This window comes from Mixophyes fleayi, chromosome 1 (genome assembly GCF_038048845.1).
Source record: "Mixophyes fleayi isolate aMixFle1 chromosome 1, aMixFle1.hap1, whole genome shotgun sequence".
Classification (NCBI taxonomy): Eukaryota; Metazoa; Chordata; class Amphibia; order Anura; family Limnodynastidae; genus Mixophyes; species Mixophyes fleayi.
In genome coordinates, this window is record NC_134402.1 from 461,972,585 (window position 1) to 461,985,934 (window position 13,350).

At 41.7% G+C, this 13,350-nt stretch overlaps 1 protein-coding gene across 1 annotated transcript in view; it reads right to left on the bottom strand.

Annotated features, from left to right (window-relative positions):
* NPR2 (natriuretic peptide receptor 2) overlaps positions 1-12,560 on the bottom strand; it is a 187,403-nt gene extending 174,843 nt beyond the window's left edge. The window contains exon 1 of the mRNA XM_075187390.1: positions 11,642-12,560. Coding sequence (XP_075043491.1) covers positions 11,642-12,371 — 730 coding nt within the window. The 5' untranslated portion in view covers positions 12,372-12,560. The remainder of the gene's footprint in view (positions 1-11,641) is intronic.
* Positions 12,561-13,350: the final 790 nt, after the last annotated feature.

Here is a 13,350-nt window from a genome sequence, read left to right on the forward strand (position 1 = left end):
GTACAGAATGTTCCATGATGGAAAACTGGAATCCAGAGTGTTTCAGGAAGACATGGAAGTAATCTATATGTCATGGTTATTATAATATAAGTAATACAATGATATGTGCGCATGGTTACATAGGTAGAGAAAGACTCTGGTCCAACCTTTCAGCTGTCTGTTTACCCTCAGAATAAGCAGGCCGGGGATTGGTTCACCAAGTGCCAGTAGTTCTACATCCAAACACTCAGTGGCGGACTGGACCACCATTGTGGTACACTACAGCTGGGACCTGACAAAATATTTCATTTAAACTATTTTTTACTTTATTAACCCACTCCCACCACTCCAGCGGTGTGGAAATAACCCTAGTGCTATTCAGCATGCGGCTGGGGGTACGATGGCATAGGGACGCAAGAGTTATGCTGCTTCCTAACCTATATAGTATGTAAGTTGTCTGAACACTTACTGTACTCGGACTACAACAGTATTTTTCATACATTTTTGGTAATAATTGGTGATAAAAATTAGTTATAGGGGGAATATTAACAAACAATAATCTCCTCCTGTGTTAGAAACATTTACTGGTCTCCATAGTTGATTTCTAGGCAACCAGTTTCCAGGTATTATACCTTGTTTGTGAGATGTAAAACATATATATATACATATCAGCTTTCTGTTTACTTTTTATTAGTTTTATTAGTTTTCACAGTTTATCTGTTAGTAGCCAATAATAGACGCTTTCCTTTATGTTTATGTACTAGAAATGCATTTACCTTTCACAACGCGTTTTACAGCTTCATTCTTGGGTAACCGGATTGATTTTTAGATATCTTGCTACATTCGTTCCAGAGTTAATTTTCAGCCGCTATTTATGGGTAAATTTATCAATCACAGAAAATAAAAGGTGTTTTTCCGGGTATAGGGCCTCTCGCTATTAATGGCAGCCATCATTCAGATTCCATCATACTGGCACAGAAGTGGTAATAGTTTACTGCTGCTGGTCAGGTCTTCTTGATAAATTAATGCAATAGGAGGTTTACTGCGACAAGCACGATAGAGGACAGAGCCACAGGCTCTGGATACCAGGTAGCTTCATACACCATGGTGAAGATCTACCTTTGCCCCAATTTACTGGGCACAGCAGGTGAACTTCCACAGCCACTATCTGGAAAGGTTCCCCAACTGTTGGCAAGGACCTGAGGGGAGCACGAGCACTGAGGCGCCCACCTCACAGGACTTACAGTAGTGTCAGATGTCATCCAACACTCCAGGGCAGAAAAATTGCCGCCAGGTGCTTCAGTGTTCGGTCACTCCCTCGGTGCCCGGACATAGGGATTTCGTGGGCAACTGACATCTGTGGCACGCAAAATCTCTGTGGAACCACTAGTTGATACTTTTTTCCAGTCAGGCCTTTCGCCCTTTATTTTCTTAGCTACCCAGTACAGCAGCTCATTTCTGCAGTCACACTCCCCACCTCCTGACCTTAATGGCTGCTGCCAAACTGGTGCCTTATGTCCTCCATGAAGGAATCAGAAAGCTGAGGTGTCCTGAACTATTTCCTGCAGACTTCACTTTATCCTAAGTTGGACATTCCACACAGGGGTCTACGTTGGGGCTACTCAGGATGGGGTCAGTCATAGAGAGGTCATGGTGCTGCAGCAGGATCATCAAAGTAGAGGTTCTCCAAAGTGAAGGAGGCCCCTGGTTCTCTTAGTCATTCTCCCTGTACGGGTCCCACTAGGACAGGCTGCCGGTGCTTCCACATAATTATGGGTGGACTTTTGGTTTTACATGTAATGATTTTCACTGAGTCACTGCATGGTACTGCCTGGGGCAGTCTCTGTTGGCTCACCTGTCTTAGGTAAGTACACTGGCCTCCAGGACCCAGATTAGGGGCACAACTGTGTCGTGGGACCTCCTCAGGGGACTGGTTTTCTTGCAGCCATAACACATCCCCTCCAGTCGGGGGTCCAGTGATCTCTGATGACTTCCAGGTTCAGGAAAGAGTGGGATCTGGCTAGAAACAACGGCTTGTGGGTACTTGCTTGGGGGAGTGATGAACAAAGGAGGGGTATTGCATTGTTCAACAGCCCATTGGAACTGGTTGCTAGACTGGAAATTCTGCCAGTGCGGCTAAAATGCCACATACCATCTGTGCCGCTGCTTCCAATGTTGCTGGTTTGCGGTCCAGTACCAACTGCTTCATCTCCAGTGCGCACCAGTAGTGAAACTGCTCTTCACAAATTAAATCTATTAATTCCTCTCAGGTTTTGGAGTCAGATCCATTTACCCACTTCATCATAAACTGCTGCAGCTGATTATCAAATTTCTCATGGGTGACATGAGGGCTTTTGTCCAAGTCCTGAAACTACTGCATGTAGGTTTTCGGGGTAACAGCATAGTATGACAGGATGGACCTCCTATGCATCCCTGCCTGTGTTGCTGAGCACGGGCTGGGCTTGCCTTGCCACTGTCCCCTTTCCTTATCCCAAATGTGCCCCTCCTGTCGCAGTAAGAGGAGCCTGCTGCCACCACTAGACTCCTACACTGGCACCTAGAACCGGGTTCCCTCTGTGTAACTGTTGCTGCTGGTGTACCCCTTCACTGGGCACCTGGGCTGGTACCCCAGACCTCTTCCTGTAGATCAGGGTGCTGTGGATGGTTTCCCCTGGCCTATCACACTGGCCAGAGCTGCAGGGTAGCGGGCAAAGTGCTGGTACTGGATGCTGGGTCTCAACCTCAGAACAGCTGGATAATGGATTAGATTGGTCTAACCTGTAGGTGTGGCTGGATCAATTATAAATAATATAATGTATGAATTTATTTAAAGGAAAAAGTGCAGGGCACTTATTTATATATTTGCAGATGTACTAGTTCTGTTGTATCATGTGGCACTTTGTAGCGGAAATGCATTCCTTTCTGAGGTATATGTCTGATGCAATAAGCATTTGTTTGAGGAGTCTGTTGTGTAGCTTCGAGAGGAAGTCCTTATTAAGGCTAATTAAGTCTATTCAATGTGAGTGACCAACACTTGAATACACAACAGGGAGTCGTTACCTGTATCCTGCCTGGATAAAAGAAAATGTACCTGAACGTAGGAGGCGGAGACCCTTTTCAGGGGGTTTACCTTGGACGTCTGCTCTTGACTTGTGTGCTTTAGTAGTTGTTGTTGCCGTTATGGGTGCTACGGGCGTTCTGATTCCCGTGGATGTGGTTTCTGGTATCGTCATTTCTGCCCTGGCGCACCCCTCTTTTCTCCACTTTAGGCACCCCGGGTTGCGCCACGGCAGAAATGACGATAAAAGAAAAGGAACCTGTCTGAACATTGTAAACAGCACGTGATGTAGGATATCACAGATAAGTGTACATTTTGTTAAGTATATATTGCATTTAAATCCATGTTTGGGGAAACATTTTGCATCCTGATACAAATAACTCAGACTTCTTGGGGACAGGAAAGAGTTCAGGGGTCTGGCTTACCCCCTGCTAGGCTCTGTCCAAAACTGTATAAAACAGCACTGGTCTGTATTGAATGTATCATTATTTTTCCATCTGACTTTTTGATCACTGGGACCTTCAACCGGTGTGAACTGTCCTTCAGGGCACTTAAACAAATAAACATCACTTGCTTCAAACTTCTTTCATGCTGAAATTCCTGTGACCTACAAATTAGACCCAACTCTAATCCGTTCCCGGCTGTTTCTGGGGTGTGGACCCGGCTTTCCGGCACTACCGCTCTGCCCTCTACCCAGAAGCTCTGGCCAGTGTGATAGACCAGGGGGGATCCATCCACAGCCACCCTGATCTATAGGAAGCGGTCAGGGGTACCAGCCCAGGTGCACCAGCAAGGGGGTAGAGTAGCAGTGACAGTCACCCAGAAGGAATGCGGTTCTGGATGCTGTTAAGGAGTCCAGTGGTGGCAGCAGCTTAAGCCCCTCCTACCACAGAGGGCACAATAGGGATAAAGAAAGGGAACGGTGGCACAGTAAGCCCAGCCGGTTCGCAGCAACAACAGACAGGGTGGCATAGGTGGTCCATCCTGTCACAGTAGGTCACAGTAGGAATTACAGCAGGTAAGTAGACAGCAAAGCAAGAAATGATGTTTATTAGCTCAAGTAGTCCTAATAAGGACAGTAACACACACTAGTTTGTGGTACTAGCGATCTTTTCAGAAGTGTACAGATGGAACAATGCTACATTACATGGTCAAACGGTGCTCCTTTTATACACATTCTGACACATATGCTAGCAGGGGGTAACAAAGCCCCGTGATCCTAGATGGCCCCACAAAGACTGAGATATAATATCAGTTATTTAGTACCGGGATGCAGTATATTCTCCAAAAGTGATTTAAAAGAATGAAAAGTAAACAAAATTTACAGCAATCTGTGATATCCTAAATCACATTGTTCAGAGGTTTCCTTTCACTTTAACAAAGCAGTATAACAGGTAACGACTCCCTGATGTGCTTTCAGGCTAAAAAGACATGTTGGTCACTTCACATGAAAATAATTAACTAGCAGGAGGATTCCTTTAGAAAGTTATGAAAATACAATTTCATCCCCTGGCCCTGTCTCAGAAATAAATACATTTCCTATGCAAAAGTACAACACAATATAATAAAATCAGTATATTTGCAATGATATACAGAGTTGCACTGCATCTCTAATTAAAATAAATATAAATAAGTTATTTCTACATGATCGAGCCACACATAGCGCTTAGCGAGGGCCCTCATTACTGCACAGTGCTCAGGAGACACTTCACAGCAGGAATTCATTGCACATATTTGCCCTAAAACTTGATAACAAGAAAGCACTCTGCCTTAGTTGCCTTGTCTCCCAAGGATGCCAGCTATCTTGTTAGTACAGCAGTTATATTATGATCTGTTTTGTATGGAAATGTCTTGTTTGGGATTGTAACTTTTTAAGTGGAGGAAATGCATTTATTTCTGAGGCATATACCAGGGGAGGAAATGTGTATTCTGCAACTGTCTTAAGAAAGGACCCCATGTTAATGCCATGTTAATTAGAGCTTTTCATGTGTGAATATCCAACACACCGAAGACACAGGTTTAATTAGACTTGCTGTTAGATTTTCTCTGTCTCAGGATGCAGGAAATCACAGCAAGTTTTAGGATATCACATATAAGTGTATATTTTGTTAAGTATAAATTGCATTTAAATACATGTTTGGGGAAACACATTGCACCCTGATACTAAAAATAGCTCAGATTTCAGGGGCTGGCTTACCCCCTGCTAGGCTGTGTCCATAACTGTATAAAACAGCGCTGGTTTGTGCTGAAATGTCTCATTATTGTATCTTCTGACCTCTTTATCACTGGTACCTTAAACCGGTGTGAACTCTCCCTATAAGGGCATTTGAGCAAAAAAACATCACTTGCTTCAAAGACCTGCCTGATAACTTCTTCCCTGCTGAAATTCATGTGACCTACAGATTAGACCCAACTCTAATCCGTTCCCGGCTGTCCTGAGGTTAGGACCCAGCATCCAGTACCACCGCTCTGCCCGCTACCCAGTAGCTCTGGCCAGTGTGATAGACCAGGGGGATCCATCCACAGCACCATGATCTATAGTAAGAGGTCAGGGGTACCAGCTCAGGTACACCAGTAACGGGGTACACTAGTAGTGACAGTTACCCAGAAGGAACGTGTTTTTTTATGCTATTAAGGAGTCCAGTAATGGCAGCATTTGTAAGCCCCTCCTACATGGGTTAGAGGACACATTTGGGATAAAGAAAGGGAACGGTAAGACCAGCCGGTTCCCAGCAGCAACAGACAGGGTGGCATAGGCGGTCCAACCTGTCACACCCACATATGCCTCTAGGGTTGGTGTTGGCCTTTCCTCTTGGTAATTGACGAAGTCAGCTTCATCCTCAACTGACCTGTGCTGCTCATACCAGGCCATTAGCATAAGAGTTTTGAGAGTGCAGCCACGTGAAGGATTGGCTGCCAGGGAGCTCCTGCTGCCTCCACCCCATCACCATGGATGGGGGACATTTCTGGATCTACATTGCTCTGGTCTCCTTGGACTGGAACTGGAGTGGCAGAAATCCACTGCGGTGCAGGTAACAAAATAACCAATCCCACTGCGTTTATTAAGTATACATTTTTTCCACCATGGATAATGGTTAAGGGGATTAACACATTCAGTGCTGTAGCATCAAGTATTAACTATTGCATTGCAGCGGAAATTTTATAATACCTGGGTCAGAGAAGATGATCCCCGCTATATACTCTATTATATATACCAGGAGACAGCGGACTATTACCTCTCTCTCCTCCATTATATATAACAGGACACAGGGGATTATTACCTCTCTATCCTCCATTATATATACCCGAGAGACAGTGGATTATTACCTCTCTATCATCCATTATATATAACAGGACACAGGGGATTATTACCTCTCTATCCTCCATTATATATAACAGGAGAAATGGGATTATTACCTCTCTATCCTCCATTATATATAACAGGAGACAGTGGATTATTACCTCTCTATCCTCCATTATATATAACAGGAGACAGTGGATTATTACCTCTCTATCCTCCATTATATATAACAGGAGACAGGGGATTATTACCTCTCTATCCTCCATTATATATAACAGGACACAGGGGATTATTACCTCTCTATCCTCCATTATATATAACAGGAGAAATGGGATTATTACCTCTCTATCCTCCATTATATATAACAGGAGACAGTGGATTATTACCTCTCTATCCTCCATTATATATAACAGGAGACAGTGGATTATTACCTCTCTATCCTCCATTATATATAACAGGAGACAGTGGATTATTACCTCTCTATCCTCATTATATATAACAGGAGACAGTGGATTATTACCTCTCTATCCTCCATTATATATAACAGGAGAAAGGGGATTATAACCTCTCTATCCTCCATTATATATAACAGGAGACAGTGGATTATTACCTCTCTATCATCCATTATATATAACAGGAGAAAGGGGATTATTACCTCTCTATCCTCCATTATATATAACAGGAGACAGTGGATTATTACCTCTCTATCATCCATTATATATAACAGGAGAAAGGGGATTATTACCTCTCTATCATCCATTATATATACCGGGAGACAGTGGATTATTACCTCTCTATCCTCCATTATATATAACAGGAGACAGTGGATTATTACCTCTCTATCCTCATTATATATAACAGGAGACAGGGGATTATTACCTCTCTATCCTCCATTATATATAACAGGAGACAGGGGATTATTACCTCTCTATCATCCATTATATATAACAGGAGACAGTGGATTATTACCTCTCTATCCTCATTATATATAACAGGAGACAGTGGATTATTACCTCTCTATCCTCCATTATATATAACAGGAGAAAGGGGATTATTACTTCTCTATCCCCCATTATATATAACAGGAGACAGTGGATTATTACCTCTCTATCATCCATTATATATAACAGGAGACAGGGGATTATTACCTCTCTATCATCCATTATATATAACAGGAGACAGTGGATTATTACCTCTCTATCCTCATTATATATAACAGGAGACAGTGGATTATTACCTCTCTATCCTCATTATATATAACAGGAGACAGTGGATTATTACCTCTCTATCATCCATTATATATAACAGGAGACAGTGGATTATTACCTCTCTATCATCCATTATATATAACAGGAGACAGGGGATTATTACTTCTCTATCCTCCATTATATATAACAGGAGACAGTGGATTATTACCTCTCTATCCTCATTATATATAACAGGAGACAGGGGATTATTACCTCTCTATCCTCCATTATATATAACAGGAGACAGTGGATTATTACCTCTCTATCCTCATTATATATAACAGGAGACAGGGGATTATTACTTCTCTATCCTCCATTATATATAACGGGAGACAGGGGATTATTACCTCTCTATTCCCCATTATATATAACAGGAGACAGGGGATTATTACCTCTCTATCATCCATTATATATAAGAGGAGAAAGGGGATTATTACTTCTCTATCCTCCATTATATATAACAGGAGACAGGGGATTATTACCTCTCTATCCTCATTATATATAACAGGAGACAGGGGATTATTACCTCTCTATCCTCCATTATATATAACAGGAGACAGTGGATTATTACCTCTCTATCCTCATTATATATAACAGGAGAAATGGGATTATTACCTCTCTATCCTCCATTATATATAACAGGAGAAAGGGGATTATTACTTCTCTATCCTCCATTATATATAACAGGAGACAGTGGATTATTACCTCTCTATCCTCCATTATATGTAACAGGAGACAGTGGATTATTACCTCTCTATCCCCCATTATATATAACAGGAGACAGGGGATTATTACCTCTCTATCCTCATTATATATAACAGGAGACAGGGGATTATTATCTCTCTATCATCCATTATATATAACATGAGACAGTGGATTATTACCTCTCTATCCTCCATTATATATAACAGGAGACAGGGGATTATTACCTCTCTATCCTCCATTATATATAACAGGAGAAAGGGGATTATTACCTCTCTATCCGCCATTATATATAACAGGAGACAGGGGATTATTATCTCTCTATCCTCCATTATATATAACATGAGACAGGGGATTATTACCTCTCTATCCTCCATTATATATAACAGGAGACAGGGGATTATTATCTCTCTATCCTCCATTATATATAACAGAAGACAGGGGATTATTACCTCTCTATCCTCCATTATATATAACAGGAGACAGGGGATTATTACCTCTCTATCCTCCATTATATATAACAGGAGACAGTGGATTATTATCTCTCTATCCTCCATTATATATAACAGGAGACAGGGGATTATTATCTCTCTATCCTCATTATATATAACAGGAGACAGGGGATTATTATCTCTCTATCATCCATTATATATAACATGAGATAGGGGATTATTACCTCTCTATCCTCCATTATATATAACAGGAGAAAGGGGATTATTACCTCTCTATCCCCCATTATATATAACAGGAGACAGGGGATTATTATCTCTCTATCCTCCATTATATATAACAGGAGACAGGGGATTATTACCTCTCTATCCTCCATTATATATAACAGGAGACAGTGGATTATTATCTCTCTATCCTCCATTATATATAACAGGAGACAGGGGATTATTATCTCTCTATCCTCATTATATATAACAGGAGACAGGGGATTATTTTCTCTCTATCCTCCATTATATATAACAGGAGAAAGGGGATTATTACCTCTCTATCCCCCATTATATATAACATGAGATAGGGGATTATTACCTCTCTATCCTCCATTATATATAACAGGAGACAGGGGATTATTATCTCTCTATCCTCCATTATATATAACAGGAGACAGGGGATTATTACCTCTCTATCCTCCATTATATATAACAGGAGACAGTGGATTATTATCTCTCTATCCTCCATTATATATAACAGGAGACAGGGGATTATTATCTCTCTATCCTCATTATATATAACAGGAGACAGGGGATTATTTTCTCTCTATCCTCCATTATATATAACAGGAGACAGTGGATTATTATCTCTCTATTCTCCATTATTTATACCAGGAATCGGGATTATTACCTCTATATCCTCCATTATTTATACATGTAGATGGGATTATTACTTCTCTCTCTCTCTCACATATAAAAGTGATACAAAACCTTTCTGTTTTGTTTGGGGTCAGCTATCTGTTAATCCTTTGTGTGTTATTGCATCCTGGACTATAATAGATTCTGTTATATTTTATGCTGTACCTTAGTAATCACAGAGATCTTTGATATAATATAGTGACATTTCCATTATGTAATAATATCATGAGCTTTAATAGTAGGTGTATAGGTGAATTATGGACAAGACTACTGAGTGCACCACTACATGGTGAGCTACTATCATTGTACGTCATTTCATAATTATCATTTATTTGTAAGGTCCTACAGCTGAGCTTAACAATCATACAAAATTATCGTTCATAAAAAAATCAAAACAAATGCATTCGATCTCATAGAGTAATGACATGCCTAATATAATAGTCTTATCATTTCATCATGTGCTATAACATTGAATGTGTCATTTCATCATTTTCTATAATAGTAAGTGTGACAGGATGGACCCCCTATGTCATCCTGTCTGTTGCTGGGAACCAGCTGTGCTTACTGTGCCACCGTTCTCTTTCATTATCCCAAATGCGCCCTCTTGCCGCAGTAGGAGGGGCTTACAATGCTGCCACCACTGGATTCCCTACCGGCATCCAGTACCTGGTTTATTCTGGGTAACTGACGCTGCTAGTGTACCCCGTTACTGGTGTACCTGGGCTGGTACCCCTGACCTCTTACTATGGATCAGGGTGCTGTGGATGGATCCCCCCTGGCCTATCACACTGGTCAGAGCTGCTGGGTAGCGGCAGAGCGGTGGTGCTGGATGCTGGGCTCAAACCACAGAGACAGCCGGAGAACGGATTCGATTTAGGGTCTAATCTGCAGATCACAGGAATACAGCAATATTGAAGATGTTTTCAAACAGGTCTTTGAAGAAAGATGTCTATTTGCTCTCACTGGTTAAAGTTACCAGTGATCAGGTCAGTTGAAATCAGAAGAACAAGTTTTCAATACAATTTATATAAATAAGCACCCTGCGCTATTTCCTTTAAATAAATTTATACCATAAAGTCATTTATATGTGATCCAGTCACAGTAAGTGTGTAATTTCATCATGCTCTATAATAGTAAGTGTGTCATTTCATCATGAACTCTAATAGTGAGTGTGTTATTGCATTGTGAACTATAATGGTGATTTCATCATTTCATCCTGAGCTATAACATATAATAAGCGCTACGGAATATGTTGGCACTATATAAATAAATGATGATGATGATGATAATAGTGAGTGTGTCATTTAATCCGGAGCTATAATAGGGATTGTGATTTTTCATTGTGAACTATAATGGTGATAGTGTCATATCATCAGGCTTTATAACAGTGTTTCTCAAACCCCGTCCTCAGGACCCCTAACAGTGCAGGTTTTCCAGGTGACAAGGTAAATAATTACACCACCTGTGTAGTCAGTAATGAATACAGCTGTGCTAAAGGAAGGAGATCTGGAAAACATGCACTATTAGTGGTCCTGAAGACCAGCTTTAAGAAACACCACTATATATCATTTTTAGTGATTGTGTCATTTCATCATGGGCTTTAGTAGTGAGTTTTACCTTTAATCACATGTATATAACAGTGAGTTTGTCATTTTACAATAGCCTAACATCACAAGTGTGTCATGATGTGTCTATAATAGTAAATTAAACACCTCATCAGCTTATCATATAATAAAAATACCTTGATGTACACAAGCAGTGAACCTTCATGGAGCACCAATCACCATACCCACAATCCCACTGAATGTTGGACATCTCACCGGCACAAGGTAAATTACCCAGCATCTATACACAATGTGTCACCCTTAGAGGAGGTTTGTGTGGAGAGAAGACAAACTGAGGTGATCAGAAATCTCACAATTATTAATCCCTTTATTTCACCATTTAATGCCGTTTGGACCTTCCGGCCAGGGTGAGCTGTCAGTGAAGACAAACTTACCTCTACCATTGTTCTGAATGAATTGGATGATACTACCCACATCTTCGTCTTCTGGGTACGTCTGGTGCCGCACAGTTAAATTGCTGTTCTCCAAGGCAAGGAAGACACCTTCAATGATGAAGAAGTGCGGCCGGTGGTCCTTCTTTACGTCGTGGTAAACCAGCGCAGTCCGAGAGCTCCAGTTAAAGTGCTGATGGAGTTGGGACACAAATTCTCCGAGCTTGTTTGCCGTGGGCCCAGTCCTCACCGTTGTGTTGTATTGATCATCATCTGGTTTAAAGCCAAAGGCCAAAGCACCAGCAGTTATAAGGGGGAGGCGCCAGTGAGCAGCGAAGCGGGCGACAGAAGCGGCAGGGTACACACATCCTGGACCAAAGAGTACATCTGGGTTGTGATAGAGTTTCAGATCCACAGCTTTGAGCGGGGCCACATATTCCGAACAGGCCCCGTCCAGCTCCGAGCTGAGAAAGACAATTTGTATCTTGTACCCGGGCAGGAGATGAAGTTCATTCTCTACTCGTTTCACTGCCATATGCAGAGCAGGAGACACGCGGGGCCAGGACCAGGCATAGAGCAGGTTGCTCTCAGGTAGCAGCACAGCCAGTGTAAGAGTACGGTTCACAGGTGGGCTCTGGTGAGTGCGCAGTGGGCGGAAGGACAGAAAGAGAAAGAACAGACAGGTAGACAAGGTGCTGAGTCTGAGTGCTGGGGGGTACTCCAATATGGGCATTGTAATATAAAGGAGAAGGATCTCTTGGTAGACCAGGAACAGACGACTCACATTCACGTAAGTACATGGGCCATAACCTCCACACCCGAAGGGTAACGTCAGCTTGGGCCTCCCCTGGGCAGACAGGAGTACAGAGCACGGCTATCCCAGAGTACAGTGAACACAGCTATAAGACAACTCTCCTCCTACTTCACAGCCCCCTTCACCTCTCATCCAGATGTCATACCACAAACACAGGGAGAGCCATCCCAAAGAGAGGGGCACAACTCCCCCTGCAGGACACATACAGGAACTGACACTTACAGAGCCTGGAATGTATGTTGCTTCGCAACAATCTAAACCACGATCTCTTGCTCTATATGCTGCTGTGTGAGACCCTGAGCAATCTACCCGCAGCCAACAGACCCTGACCCCGGTCTGTGACACAGGTGTCCTAGATAAGTCTCATTAGAGGATACAGGACACAAAGTACTACCAGTACTTCTAATGCTTAATAATAACTAAAAATACTACTACTAATAATACTACTACTAATAAGAGTAATAATGATAATAGTAGTCACCTATACGTTATTTTGCCTCCTGCCCATGTGACTGGTCTGTTTCTTTCATCTCATTTTCCTTATTTACTTTCAGATTGTCAGCTCTTCTCAGCGCTTGTCAATTCTTATGTTATAGTAATCAATGCCCCCCCCCCTCTTCCGCTCAAGCTGTACATCGTTGCGGACTATGATAGCGCTATATCAATAAGATGTATTATTATGGATTAGAAACTTCCTTCTCCTTTATGTGATTTCTTCATTTTTGGAGGAAATGTTTATGTAACAAAGTAGAATTTTATTCAATTTATTCATTTAAAAAATGTCCAGGGGCTAAATACATTGAGAGTTAGCTCTTGTGTCCAGTATGTCCTAGGCACAGTTATTATGGCTACAGACACAAACATACTTATAATATATTTATATCATTTGTGTCATATT